The sequence below is a fragment of the Lineus longissimus genome, chromosome 4 (genome assembly GCF_910592395.1).
Source record: "Lineus longissimus chromosome 4, tnLinLong1.2, whole genome shotgun sequence".
Lineage (NCBI taxonomy): Eukaryota > Metazoa > Nemertea > Pilidiophora > Heteronemertea > Lineidae > Lineus > Lineus longissimus.
In genome coordinates this window covers 21,930,007-21,944,540 of record NC_088311.1, presented here as the reverse complement: position 1 = coordinate 21,944,540, position 14,534 = coordinate 21,930,007, and the positions used below count along the sequence as shown (strand labels likewise).

Sequence of the window (14,534 nt, the reverse complement as noted above, 5' to 3'; positions counted from 1 at the left end):
TGCGGTCTGCCTGTAGACCCCTTTAAAAATGCTCCCTTCGGAAATACCAAGGTCTCTGCCGCTTTTTCCTGATGAAAACAAAGAGGATCCTGTTTGAACCTGATCTTTCATGGAACTATATATATGATTGTATTTGTTCTGTCAGTCGACAAAAACCAAAATGCTGTCACTAAGCGGCCAAAGGATCAGAGGACAAGACCAATTAATCACTTTAATGACCCTTAACGTAAATCACCGAACACTTTACTCAGACCGTGTGACAGTGACCACGGGCTCCCCTTGTGGAGTCGAAGTGCTACAAAACGAAGGGAGAATTTCATGGTGTTTGATGACATGATCTCCATCTTTCATCCCAAGTAGGTTTCATGACGACAGATTCACAACCCGGGTCACAACATGAAATATGTAGACCAATCAACCATAATGTACATGTATTACTATATATAATGGCAGTGCTTTTGATGACCTATGTATAAGTGCTTCATTGCTAATATTGTCATAATTCTTAATGACGACCGAACCTTTTTGTCAATTATTAAAGCCCTCTATATCAAGTCAATTTTACGCAACTTAGACATTGCGGAACTGATCGGTTTGTTAAAGAGTGATCCCGTAATCCAAAAAGCCATAACAAGGCCTAATACCACCCACCTTTAAATTCCAAGGGCCTATGCGTCTACAGTCAGTATGACCATAGGCCTATACCTAGTACCAAGACAGTGACCGCTGGACAACCGTGCCGACATTCCCAAATCAAGGATAAGAGACCATTCATAATGACAGTAAGTCTATCATCATTTCATTCTATCTAATGTAGTTTCATGAGGACCGACAGGTCGGGGAGCTTTTAAACAACCACCCAACCTTTCAGATGAGGGCGAGCCCTGCACCCCTTCGTTGTGTTTTCGCGCATCTGAAGTCTCAAATAACAAATTCGTCTCAACTTGATCCGACCCGCGACCTTTGTCATGGGGCGCATATGACACGCGGGTCTATCTATTCTCTTCGCCATTTATAAAGAATAAGATCTCTTTTCAACGATTTTGCATGGTTTCATCTTACAGGGAACAGTGTCCGCCAACCCCAACTTCGATGTCCAAGAGGCATGCGAACAACTCGAAAAGGCCATGAAGGGCGCCGGAACGGACGAGGCCAGACTCAGCACGGTCCTCGCCAGACACAGCAACGCTCAGCTCCAGGAGATCAAGAGCAAATACCAGACTATGTATGGAAAGGTACGTTGTTATTTCAAACAAAGTCATTTCTCTTTGTTTAGAATGATCCAAGAAATTGACTTGAAGATGTTAAAAGCCTGCTCCAATTAGCCTGGAGTTTTCCAGCAGTCTCGCCACCGCCGAGAGCTATCCGGCTCGGCCCCCAGTTTATGATATGTTGATGTGGTTGGCGTCTTGATATCGGTTACACCGAATACCCCCTAGGGCCGAGAGTACTTTCCTCGGAGGCAACATGTAGGCGCGAAAACGCCTTTCGACATTGCATAAACTTTTATTGTAACGAATTGACTCGCCCATTGTTACTCATCTTACTGACTTCAAAAACCAGTGAAAGCGGTAAATTTCACCTCCAAACCCGAGACTGATGGCAGAATATCACTAAAATACATTAATCCGCAGGGGACATTCAAACTCTTCATAAACTTTTTTAGATCCTTGAGGATGAACTCAAAAGTGAGTTGACCGGTAAATACGAGACGCTAGCGCGAGCCCTCATCAAAGAACGCCAGGCGTACGAGGCGGAGATCGTCCACAAGGCTGTGTCCGGCGCCGGGACAGACGAGAGAGACCTCATAGACCTCATCTGCTCAAAGAACAATGAGGAGATCACGGCTCTCAAGGAGCAATACAAAATACGTACGTGTTCAAAAATATTAATCAACCCTTAATTCCTTGGCATCAAAAAAACTAATTCACCCTATCTTCTTAAAATACTAACATCCAGAGACAGGGACAAAATAACGTGGATCCTTACTAATTGTAGATTACCACAAGGACCTTGTGAAGGATGTAGCTGGTGATACGAGCGGTTACTTCAAGCGGGTCCTGGTGGCCATGTTGGGTGGAAGCAGGGACGCAGAGTCCGAGCCCGTCAGCAACGCTAAGGTACAGGAGGACGTGGAGAATTTCATCAAGGTACATGTACATCTACTTTTCTTTTCCCATCCCCAAGTTTGTTGTGTGATGGCAAAACAACCGCCAGTTTTGTGGTGTTGCCGCTAAGGCCTATCAGTCAGGTAGTCCTCTAAATTCAATCGGAGGCGGTGCCTTTCGGGATCCTCGCCAGTATATCGTCTGCTGCTACATAACTATACAAATATTTTTTTTAACAGATATTGAAGAAACGCCGACCAGACGATTGATATGATCAACCTGAATTGACAATCGAGTTTTCTTGATATGGTCAACTCTTCTACAAACTTTCCTTGATATGTTCAACTCTTCTTCAAACTTTCCCCTACCAACCTCAAGCAGATATCGTCTGCACAATTTTGTTGGTGATTGAATGTATTTCGCCTTGTTTTCAGGCCGGAGTTGGTGTCGGTACAGACGAGAGTGTGTTTAACGAGATCCTCTGCGCACGGAGCCACGCCCATCTGAGGGTGTTCTTCAAGGCTTTCGAGGCCCAGAAGGGGAAGCATATCATTGAGGAGATCAAGGGAGAGACCAGCGGAGACTACGAGGACTCCCTACTCGCTGTCGGTGAGTGTGGTCTACAGTTGGTACTCTTCAGACGCAGTAACCTCAGAACGAAGGAGACCAAATCGTGAACCACCCCGACGCCACTATTTGGCAAATTTCAAAAGCCAAATAGACTAGAAGCTCCGAAGGGTGGGTGGGGGGGGGTCTGCATATTTCTAATGAGTGAGCGGGTGAGGCAGAATCTGTTTCTCAAATTGTACATTATTATCGGAATTCCGATGAACAAATTGTTGCTGTCAGCAAATCTTAGAATTTGTCATCCTTTTCACCTTTCCAGTAAAGACAATCGAAAACAAGAATGCGTACTTTGCAGAGCGTCTTTTGAAGTCGATGAAAGGTGTAGGAACTGATGATGAGAATCTCATTCGGTTGGTTGTCTGCCGATGTGAGGTAGGTTTTGATTGGTTCGTTGGTTATTACTGTCGCGGAGACGGGATGTTTCAGTTCATCTAATTGGTTCGATGCCGATCACACAGTCACGGAGTGTGAGTTTTCTGTTCATCTCAATGGACAGAAAGGCAGGAAGTTTGAAAAATGAAATGAAAAAAATCGCTAAAGGTCATCTATATCAGGCTTGTGTCCAATGGTTGGTTGCCTTTAATCAGAATCTCATTTTCTACATTATCTGCAGATCGATCTCGCCGACATCATCGACGAATTCAATAGGAACTATGGTGACGGCCAGAGTTTCAGCGAGTGGGTGGAAGGAGACACTAGTGGGGATTATGGTGACCTACTCCTCGCTGTTGTATCAGAGTGAGAGGCATTTGAACAGACAGAGGTTGGCCTCTCATTCAATATTACGTCGAGAAGTCTTTGAAATGCCCTGACTCTGCATGTTTGCCCTTGGAGTAGCGGTTGACGCAACTGCCCGTTTAATTAGTTCTGAATGCATATGTTTATTTCTCTCTGCACTTGGGTATGAAAATACCAATTAACCCTTTCAAAATGCCGTCCATGAGAAAAAGCCCCTTTTAGAATGTCATCCGAAATTGTCGTGAAACAATGCAAAACGTATTGCCACTAAATAACCTGTAACTTTGTATCTGTCTATAGTTCCTCCATGAATATTGCAGATATTGAAAAGAATGTTGAGAGTGCTAATTGTTTTGCTTCTTGTAGTACCAGGGAGGTTCTCGAATAAATTATAAGCTGCTTGACCGTCTTTTCGAACCACACTTGTTTTTGCAGTACATCCTTTTCATGTTTCTCGGAATGAAGTGTATCAAACTATAGATGAGGTATCGGGCAGTAAAGGTCGTTTTCCTTCATCTCATCCCAATCTGATTCTGCCCTGTGTCCCTGACCTTCAAGCGTCTTGTACCCGGGCAAACGTACGGCACGTGCGCTATGACCTTGACCTTCTAAAATGCTATGCCCAGGTAGATGAATGACCTCATGAGCCTGTTCAAGGTCATTCACTTCTTCATATAAATTTTGTTCCTCGATTTGATCTCGACATTGTCCAAGGTCACGGCCACCATTGTCACCTGTCGGGCTGATGTCATCAAACGCTTGGTAAATGACATTATCTTTCATTTGACCTTCGGGGAAGTGATTCAACATTTGACCTTCAACTTCATCTATACCCTGATAGAGGTCATTTTCTTTCAAGGAGAAATAATCGAGACCCCGAAAGTCTGAAGCCTGGTAGAGATCATTTTCCTTCATACCCGTCTCGTCTCTTGCCTCTATAGTCCCTTTTTTTCTTGCGTCTCTTGCTTTCACGGTGCTCCACCTGGTGACGTCTTTGGCGGGGTCGTCAACAACGTGATTCGAACTTGGTTTTCTGGGTGTGACCACGTAACTGGTCAATTTTGGTCTGAAAGGAGGTTTTTAAGATGTTATCATGATTGACGATTGGCGTTTCGGCGGATTTGCGAAAACTACCTGTTTACTCTCAACGCGAAGAAGCCTGGCGGCGCTTCGATTTACGGTCATTTACCAAGTTGATGGTGAAGGTGCAACTACCCGTCACTGGAGCGACCCAAGCCCCAAGAAGAAAGGGGGGCATTAAGCCAATTCAAATAGGCCCCGCCCCCTTGTAGTGGGGCGGGCCAGACCGATGTAACAGTAACAAATGCCCCCCTGGAAAAAGTGTCCGGCTCTATCGTATTCTGCAATATGGTTTTATAGAGACCCTAACCGTCAATAGCTCAGAGATTGAAGCGCATGATAGAATCCTTTGTTTCCCGGGCATTCTATCTTAGGACATTTTAAACTTCTACACCGGTCTAGGGGCCATATGGCAACCTACCCGCAGTACACGGCGACGGCGATGTTGATGAGCAAAAGTATCGTCACTCCAAACACGCAAGCAATTATTATGATGATGACTGAAAAGTAAGCGGAAATTATTGTGGATGGAGTTCAATGAAGTTAGCTATTTTATCCTACACTGTCACTAAAAATAAATAAAGACTATTCTTTATTCTTGCTGTCAGGTAGGATATATATGGAGCAACTGGGCCCTGCAGTGGTAGAAGGGTTATTTCAAGAGTTCCAGAAGGAGAATATAACTTTCAAACTCTTACCCGTGCTGGAGAGAGTTTTTTTGTTAACGACTTCGAACGTATGAGGAGGAACGGTCGTCTGGTCTGTAAGATAAAACCCTGCGATAAAACCGGAATTGTGGAAAAGGAAGATTGAATGGAATTGAGTGTTCGACGAAGAAAACTTGTGTGGAGAAGGGAGGGTTCATTGAATGAGAATAGGAAACCTATTTGAGAAGGCAGTGCCGTTCATTCAGTGAGAGGAGGGGAACAGCAGATAAGGGACGTGCACTGAGAGTAGGAGGAAGGAAACCTGTATGGAGAAAGAGTGCCGTTCATTGAGTGAGAGGAGGGGAACAGCAGAGAAGGTATGTGCATTGAGAGTAAGAGGAAGGGAACCTGTATGGAGAAAGAGTGCCGTTCATTGAGTGAGAGGAGGGGAACAACAGAGAAGGGACGTGCACTGAGAGTAGGAGGAAGGAAACCTGTATGGAGAAAGAGTGCCGTTCATTGAGTGAGAGGAGGGGAACAACAGAGAAGGGACGTGCACTGAGAGTAGGAGGAAGGAAACCTGTATGGAGAAAGAGTGCCGTTCATTGAGTAAGAGGCAGGGAACCTGTATGGAGAAGAGAGATCCGTTTATTGCGTCTGAGGAGGGGAATTGCGGAGAATGGAACCTATTTGGACGGGGGTATTCGTGAGAGGAAGGCAACCTGCACGGAGATCAGGAGGGAGTGTGCGTCACGTCGGAGGAAGAAAACATGTGCGGAGAAGGGCGAGCTCGCTTCGTCGGCGGAAAGGAAGCTAGGTAGGGAGAGGAAGGGCTAATTGAGTAAGTCTTCGGTGGCATGGCGAATGGAGAGGGACTACGCTTTTTTATTGTGAAATTAAACACAAATGTTGGTATGTATCAAATTAATGATCCAGGACCATTCTTTCATTTCACAGTGTCACAGTCATATGATGTGACGCGGCGCCTAGCGCGATCATTGACCTACCGGGGAAAGACTCCGCGATTGGGCTGGAAATGTTACGTCGGTTGCTGCCTCCTAAAGGTATAGAAAAGACAGTGCGTGCATTCATTTTGTCATAGAAGGAAGCTGAGAAAATAGTATCGTAGAGCAAGTTCCGCGGTTAATCATCCGTCCATAAGCATAAAGGTGAAAGACGTCTGAGATTTCTTCAAACCCGTATAGAAGGGCGAACTCAAAACTACTAAATTTGTGCACCTTGTTGATTCAAGAACGGCATCAGTAGATGTTCCCTTTGTATCATGCAATTAGCCTACCTTCACACAAATAATGTACCCGGAGAGCTGTTTCTGGCACCCGTTTCTGACAATTCTGCTTGCCTTGGCAACTCAGTGAGATGTACCGTCCAAGCGATGTTGCGTTAACAGAAACCTCCGTTTCCGTCGGAACACAATTCCTAGACTCTTGGCAGCAACCCAGCTGATAATATTTTGTCAGATGGATTGTTTGTTGTCCAAGGCAATAGAGGGAGATTGTGTCGTTATTGCAGCCTGTGACATTGCCTGCAGAGTAATTGGGAAATTGCAAAGAATTAGACACGAGATTTTTATCGGCGATTGATAGATCTAGAATTTACAATCATAGGCAGCATTTTTCTCATGACAAGTACGTGTAATTAGCTATTCATCTCAGTCGCTCGTTCTGACTATTGTTCTTCAATATTAAAAGTGGGTCGGGACCATTCAAGTATGTGTAGACGATGTATCCAAAGGTAGCGCTTACGTATAAAACAAAGCGGGAGTTTAAACCTCTGTATTTAAAATAATCAGATATCGTTGCTGCCGAATTAGAAGGGCTGTAAGCTCCCGAGCCAGTTCATTCGTCATCCTATCAATTAAGCTCGTGATACTGCGCGAGGGGACGAGACCGGTCCACTGCGTCCGGAGTGTAATCATCATCATCATATCATCATGGACAATGACTTCTTCTGACTCGGTTTCGCAACACCCCCCCCCCCCCCCCCCCCCCCCATTCATATCAAGTCAATTATCAAACAATGACATGTACAACAAACAGAAATGTATCAAGGGGACACTGTTACATGTCTTGGTTCTCCGACTTACCGGCGCAGTGATATTCCACCCCCAAACCCTGTCCTTCCTTTATATTCGACGGCACGATATTACAACTTGAGGACATGTTGCACCTGGACCAAACTCTGTCATTGTTCTCCTTATCCAGGATAGACTCGGCGCACCCGTCTCTGCGACAGTCATCACAACCATATAACCGCTTGATGGCAATGCCTTTGTCTCTGCCACAACTTATGGTGACATTCTTAGCGCCGCAGACGATCTCTCGAAATCCTAAAACGAAAATGCCTTAACACAAATTTTAGAAGAAAATACAGGAAGCCCAAAGCATTGTATCTTTAAAATGGCCTGGTATCTCAAGTTTCTTGTCGCATTAAGGCAAGTATGTGAAATGGTCTGAGATATATTAATATCATGCAGACGTACCCTTGTTATTTTCTGTATGGCCATGACCTATGAAATCTTAGGCTCCCGAGGCAGCTCGATTTCCTCATCCACTTTTGTCCTCGTCCCTCCATCTACGGGGAAAGACGACACCAACACCACTTCGTCCGGAGGAACGTGGCGGAGACGTATCCGAGTTGTGATGATGTTAGGCGTTATGAGAACATGCCCCCGAGCATGGGCTCCAAGTGAAGAAATTAGCACATAAATATCTACAAAATTAGGGCAATCGAATCATGAAAAAAGCCTACCTTTGCTAATAGTCATCAATGCTGCTAAACACCATAAGGTTTGGCACAACCGTCCGAAGACCTTCATGGTTTTTCATCTCCAAGTTAGAAATAATGAAGGCATCGAATATCATGACATCAAATCTCAACTGCGCGTTTTTAATGTGTCGCTTTGCAAAACTACCACTGTATCTAAATTCCCAATATCACGGCAATATCCAGGGGAAAGGTTGTCGTCTACTCGCTATTTCCCAGCGAGATGATGTGTAAGATCGCAACCTCTACTTCTGGAGAATGGCGCGCTTATCAAGTTGACAGGAAACCTGCTTAGCCAATAATATCCTACTTCCTTCTATATACACTAATATCCAACTTCCTTCTACATACACATCAACCGTGTTTTATAAATAGGGCCAATGCTACCTAAATGACCAATAAATTGCTTCAGATCGGTCCTAAATTAACCCAAGATTTCATTGATTTCGCACGATAATTGTCTTCGATTCATTTGGATCAGTCGTAAACCGACCAATCAAATAAATATAACGGTTAATTTGTGTAACTGTTTAGTGTCAAATTTGTATTTATTCCGTCCTAGATTTTGCTGACTTCTGGTCCAGTGTCACATCCATGATAGAGGATGGATATGCTAGACCATTTGCTGTGTCAAACCTTCAAACAGCATGATAACCTGGTGTCGGTTGTGACACGAACCTGGCAGGACGAGGACATTTCGTGAATTGTAACAACCTGCAGGAACGATAAAAAAGAATCAGAATGAAAAAGAAATCGCAAGGTGGTGTCACAACCAGTTGTCTAACGGACCCAATTGGATGGCGACACCATTTCACCAAACGTCATCATCATGCATGTAGACTCCCGGGACAGTCCGTTTCGTCATCCTGTCGTCTCTCAAAATGCGACAGGGCGAGACCGGTCCACTACGTCCGGAGTATACCTGCATGCGACCTAAAGTCACTGCCGGCTGAGACTTTACACGCATGTATGTTGCTGCATGATGATTACGTGGGGTAAAATGGTATCATAACCAGGTTATTAGCAATCCCAGGAGGAAGGATACATTTCGTCATGCGGGTCACTACATATCTTAACCTACAGAACTGAGAATCACAATCAGACTGAAAAGAAATAGGCAATGTGGTGTCACAACTAGCTGGGTTTATACTCCGCACGCAGTGGAGGCCTCGTCCTGTCACCAATAAGAAGAAACGATCATGATGACGGATTAGACTGTCCTAGGAGTCTAGCGGATATTCCATAAACCACACGTGACCTATGTACCTGTCACAACCCCCTTCTGTTTGTGTCCAATGGAGACAGTGTAATGCTGGCGTCCCCAAACAGACGGTTACACTCTATAGCAAACTCCAAGTGTCCACTGAGATGGTGTACTGCTATTGTTCATTCTCAGTTGCCAACACTATCACAACCACCTGGGGACCGAATGCAGCTTTAAGTTGCCCCCAAGACGATCACAACAACGTGGTGTTCACTGGAGACAGAGGGTCCACTGATGGAGTAACACAACACCATGCCCCTTCTCCTTGCGATGGAGCGCCCAAATCATTGCGTCTTGAAAACAGGCCCTACCGGACTACTGAGACGCAAATAGCCTACTTAGAGTAGCTCGTTTAGCTGAGGTAGCTCATGTAACTGTAACAACATCAGAACACTTTTTCCCTTTGTGGAGCTTGACTTCACTCTGTATTTAAAGACAGGTCCAACCTGGCTATTCATGCTTCCCGAAATTGGTGGCTTGCATTGGAACTAACTTTTTCCCCCTTGTCCGTCATTCAAGGCATTCAAGTGTGTTGGTCAACCATGACTATCTCCTTTGTCCCTCCACCATAAGGCCTAGTTTCCCCTTATTACATCACTATTTCGGGCACTCAGCGCCCCATTTCTGGAAATGTGTACAGCGGCAACGCGTACCTCAAGTAGGGTCCTTGAGAAACCACATAGTGTTCATTAGAGACAGTGCAGGCCTGTGAACGAAAACGTACAACACCAGGGCAAACAGTTTCTGAAGAGTTCTGCCCTTGGAAGAGCTTCTGCCTTACTGTACACTTGAACACAGGCACAACCTGACCATTCAGACAACCTGTCTACCTCAACTAGCTACTGTCTGGGATGTACTTGACACAAACCATGCACCTTGGACAATATCAGGACCATTCTGCCTTTGGCCGAAGTTCTATCTCACTGTACCATTGAAGACAGGCACAATCTGACTAAAGAGACAAATCATCTAAGTAAACTCGCTCTTGTACCTCAGGGATATACATGAAGCTGACACAACCCATGCACCAGAGACAAAATCAGGACCATCCCACCTTTGGTAGACATTCTATCACGGTGCCCTTGAAGACAGGCTCAACCTGTTCACAGAGAGACTGCATGTACCTCTAGTAGGGCATCTCAAACAGGGCACCTGAGACCAAGTAGGGCACTTGGGATAACATCAAGACCAGCCTGGCCATTGCGGCAAATCATCTACCTCAAGTGGCTCATGTAATCTCAGGGATGTACTGGATACAACCCATGTAGAATGCTATTGTCCCTCCTCAGTTGGTAACACTTTCACAACCACCTGGAGACAGAAGGCACCTTCAAGTAGTCCCCGCTGAGACAGTCACAACCCCCCCTAGTGTATACTTGAGAATGTTGGTCTTCTTATAGAACGGCTGAACAACGACCCCTTTGCCTGTGATAGAGCTCTTGAAGACAGGCCCTTCCCGAGTATCCAGTGGAGACAACACTGGTTGCCGGTCCACCATCTCCAGTTGTTTGAAATGACTGAGTTTTGTCCTCAACAAGCCCAATCTCACAGATTGGTCACCGGAACATCGGTCCTTGGCAATCACACTGTCACAACTTGGAATATCCCGAGTTAAAATTAAAGAAAACGTGTCACCACAAATTGTTATAAATCTGTTTATTAATGAAAGACAACAGAGGACAAGAGAATATTATTATAAAGTTGTATATGAAACAAGAGTTAAATATGTATTGTTTATGTCCAGCAGTCCAGTATAGGGACTTCATTAGAATGGACAAGTGACAAGGCCATCTACCAAAATGCGACTTAAGTCTACCATCAGATCATTATGCCCGGTGGCAAGTATAGATCAAGCCATACTTGCCGGTGGGTATTGCAACTTTTCAACTAGGCAACAAAAGTATTGCGTCACTGATAGGTCTCGACAGACTGTACAGAGAAAGTTTGACATCACAAATGCAGAGACCAATGGATTTTACCACCCTTAGTCATTGACTTAGTTCTTGTACTAGTCACTGATCAATGGATTTTACATCATTTAGTCATTAGCACATTATTTCTGGAACATGTATGAGACGAGACAAGCTACACCAAAAGTCAAGAAGAGACAGAGCCACTACTGCTGAAGCCAAGTTACACATATCCCGCAGCCTTAGGGAAACAGGACGCCAAGTACGGCCCCATCCTATGGACCTGTAACTCGACCTTCCACTTATCGGCCAGGACGACCCCGATATTCTCCAAACCCATAAAGTAGCACGCGGAGTAAATGGCGAATTCAAACTCCGGGCTCGTCCCCAGGAAGGAACTTCCCATCTTTTTGATTGCTTCGACGTCGTCGTCTGGGTCTTCGTCATCCTCGCCCTCCCAGCCAAAACGTAGCGTCAGCATCCGTGGTTCCTCTTGATTCTTATCCTAGGGGAGGAAATGACAAATAAATTACAACAGGTAAGATTGAGGTTTTTTTCCATTAATTCTAATTCATGAGCACTTGGGCAGAGCTGCTCTAAACATGCCTTACACACCCAGGAAACAGTAGTTTAATCCAAAAACTATAGGTACCGACATTTTTGAATGCGACTTCGACAGCGAAAGGGTCAACGACAGTCTATTGCTTTTGCATATAATATTTTTGCAGGTTGACCCAAGGCTGTGAAAATAACACCAGTCCATACCCCAATAGCACTTCATTGAATAGGGAAGAACTAGAATGTGAACAGCCAATAGAATTAAACAATGCAATCATATTCATACTCACAGTTCCCCATTTGAAATAGCCTTTATAATCAAGGTTTCCCGCCTTCTCCGACAAATAGAGCTGTATCCAGTTGTGGAAGCCAGTGACCTCCAGACCTCCGTGATCGAGTTTCTTAATCTCGCCGACAAACACATGCTCAAATCCTGACGAATCTTGATCTCTGAAAATAATGATTGACATTGTGGAACATATTTTACAGATTTTTCACATGTTATATAAATCTGGCGCTATGAAACTGCAGGTGTGATTTCTTCTTCAAATATCAGCCCCTTAGTCTCAACAATTAAGTGTCATGGGCATAGTTAGCTTTTTGGTCTTGGGGGGGGGGGGGGATGCAAAAGGCTGAGGGGGCAAAATGACACTTTTTAAATATTTTGGCCTAAAACATGGTCAAAAAGACATTTTTGGGGGCATTTGCCCCCCCCCCCGCTCTCTACACCCATCAGTGTGCTTACCTGTCTCCCTTTGTTCTCCTATATAATTGAAACCAAGTTTTCTCAAGCAGCTTCATAAATGCCATTTCATCGTCAGGAATGTTATCGGCGTTTTTTTTAAGGAACTCCCATGTGCGCTGCATGACGGGTGTGCGCATGCACTCTTGGATGAAGTCTCGATTCTCCTTCACTTCCGCGCGCGTCACAACCTCTTTCTCCCCGCCCATGGCGATATAGTTATCAAGGAGCCTGCTGAATTCTGCAGATGTGAATTAGAAATGATGACAACATCTTTTAGAATAGTACCTTAAGTTATCTCTACGAAAATTTCATTGCAATTCAATCCATATGCCCATGCAATTCAAGTGGAGTCGGGCACTGTTTAAAACTACTGTAAACCCTTTTATTTTTGCAAGCAACATGTAATATTATTCTGATTTTTGCAAGAGGGAGTACAATCGCGAACTTAAGGGGCACAAAAATGTTATAACTTAATGGTTTTATCGTTGGAAAATGCCATCGAGTATTATCTGAAAAGGATTCTTTCTTCGACAGTAAGGGCCCCAATTGCACAAAATTAAGGAAATTCTATTGAATTGCAAAAACAATGGCATGAAAGTTTACAGATTTCATATTACTTACTTTCGTAGGTTGGTCGTTCAAACAACTTCTCGTCATCGACCCATTTGAAGAGCTTCGCCCTGGCCTTGTCTGTTCCGCCACGAGAGTCTGCATGACCTAGAATGGAAATAAAGGGAGAATATTCATAACTAGCCTGCTTTTGATAACTAGTACCAGCTTTGTCATGCATGAGCAAAAATAAGCTCACCTTGTAAAGAAGTTAGGTAAGCTCATGCACCAGTAAACTATGACCAACGCTAACAGAATACTTCTCTCTAACCTGAGCCCAATAGCCAACCACTAAACATGTAGGAGGTTCCTTGATAAGCACTATCTGAGGCCTAGTACAATTGGGTATAACTACATAACATATCAGACTAATTACCTTGTAAATTTATCACATAGTGTTCACCATGGCGGCATCTTGCTTCTTCATCAAGATCCCACAACTCATTGATGAACGTCGACATGAGCTCATTTTTCACAAAACTGAAAATAAAGAAAGTGTTTTAGCCCAAGGCAAGCATTTAATAATTGAAACCAGAAGCAAATGCATGGAGGCGGATGCAAAGCCCATTTTGCCTCGTTACCCCAAAATTTTAGGTAAGCCAAAAAGGAAAAGTAGCCTGGCAGCCTTACCGAATTGCAGTGATGTGCTCCGATATCAAACTGTCTATAATCCAGTCAGCATGTCTATATACATCACTCCCAGTTCAACAGGAACATTTTGCCCTGGTAACTATGTTGTTATGACAGCACTACACAACAAGGTGTTTTCTGCTTTTTGTGTAGGTTTTGCTGAACCCTCAAATTTCTTCGTCAAGAGGCCAGTGTCATGATGTTGGAGCACGTGACTCGTGAGCAAACAATAACCAGGTCATCCCAAAACGATAACTTGGAAGGGATATTAGCAATAGATCAATAGGCATGGACTATGGAGCTGTTCCACATGTAGGCCTACTCTAAAGTAAATCATTACCTGCGTCTGTGGTAATTACCACCTCGTCTTGCCATGATCGAGATATTTTATCAGGTTTTAAGACTGAAGTAAAAAAGAGCAAAATATGGTGAAAATATCTGCCAGGTTAATATTTTTGATAGTGAATTTTAGCCATGGTGTGGGCCATGGTGTGGTTGTGGCATTGCCATGCCCGTGCCCATGGTGCCACACCCACCAAGAAGAAGGTCATCACACCGAAAAGTGGGACAAAACTGAAGAAGCCCGCCAAAAATCTAGATGCATCATTGTTCTTAGAAAGTAAGAAATACTGGCTTCTGAAAAATAACAAAGTTGCGAGAATCTTCGCTATCTTTGATAAATAAAACGTACTTTATTGATGATTAAAATTGCCACAACAGCAAAAGCAAACAGCCTTGACCTCCGCCTGACCTTTGGTACTAAGCCGGTACTTTCTAAAATCGATTTTGATTGGATGAAAAAAACTATTCTAAAGCATTTTGACCAATCACCTT

The 14,534-nt window shown here is 44.1% G+C and overlaps 3 protein-coding genes and 1 long non-coding RNA gene across 4 annotated transcripts; 1 reads left to right on the top strand and 3 right to left on the bottom strand.

The window, feature by feature from the left end:
- The first annotated feature begins 325 nt into the window (after nt 1-325).
- Nucleotides 326-3,477, top strand: LOC135486825 (annexin-B12-like). Its single transcript, XM_064769927.1, has 8 exons — nt 326-356; nt 666-782; nt 1,065-1,235; nt 1,667-1,871; nt 1,999-2,150; nt 2,543-2,717; nt 2,995-3,107; nt 3,349-3,477. Exons 2-8 carry the CDS (start codon nt 777-779, stop codon nt 3,475-3,477), a joined length of 951 nt encoding a protein of 316 aa, XP_064625997.1. The 5' UTR covers nt 326-356; nt 666-776.
- LOC135486707 (uncharacterized) lies at nt 3,277-6,254 on the bottom strand. Its single transcript, XM_064769762.1, has 4 exons — nt 6,208-6,254; nt 5,252-5,314; nt 4,975-5,053; nt 3,277-4,539 (listed from the first exon to the last, which is right to left on the bottom strand). Exon 4 carries the CDS (start codon nt 4,386-4,388, stop codon nt 3,948-3,950), a length of 441 nt encoding a protein of 146 aa, XP_064625832.1. The 5' UTR covers nt 4,389-4,539; nt 4,975-5,053; nt 5,252-5,314; nt 6,208-6,254; the 3' UTR covers nt 3,277-3,947.
- Nucleotides 6,255-6,503: 249 nt separating this feature from the next.
- LOC135487283 (uncharacterized) lies at nt 6,504-8,099 on the bottom strand. The gene is made up of 3 exons (XR_010446801.1): nt 7,970-8,099; nt 7,305-7,547; nt 6,504-6,743 (listed from the first exon to the last, which is right to left on the bottom strand). It is a non-coding gene; the product is annotated as an uncharacterized LOC135487283 (long non-coding RNA).
- Nucleotides 8,100-10,903: 2,804 nt separating this feature from the next.
- On the bottom strand, nt 10,904-14,445 carry LOC135486524 (poly(U)-specific endoribonuclease-A-like). Its single transcript, XM_064769374.1, has 7 exons — nt 14,392-14,445; nt 14,041-14,103; nt 13,447-13,550; nt 13,083-13,178; nt 12,462-12,699; nt 12,007-12,166; nt 10,904-11,663 (listed from the first exon to the last, which is right to left on the bottom strand). Exons 2-7 carry the CDS (start codon nt 14,073-14,075, stop codon nt 11,382-11,384), a joined length of 915 nt encoding a protein of 304 aa, XP_064625444.1. The 5' UTR covers nt 14,076-14,103; nt 14,392-14,445; the 3' UTR covers nt 10,904-11,381.
- Nucleotides 14,446-14,534: the final 89 nt, after the last annotated feature.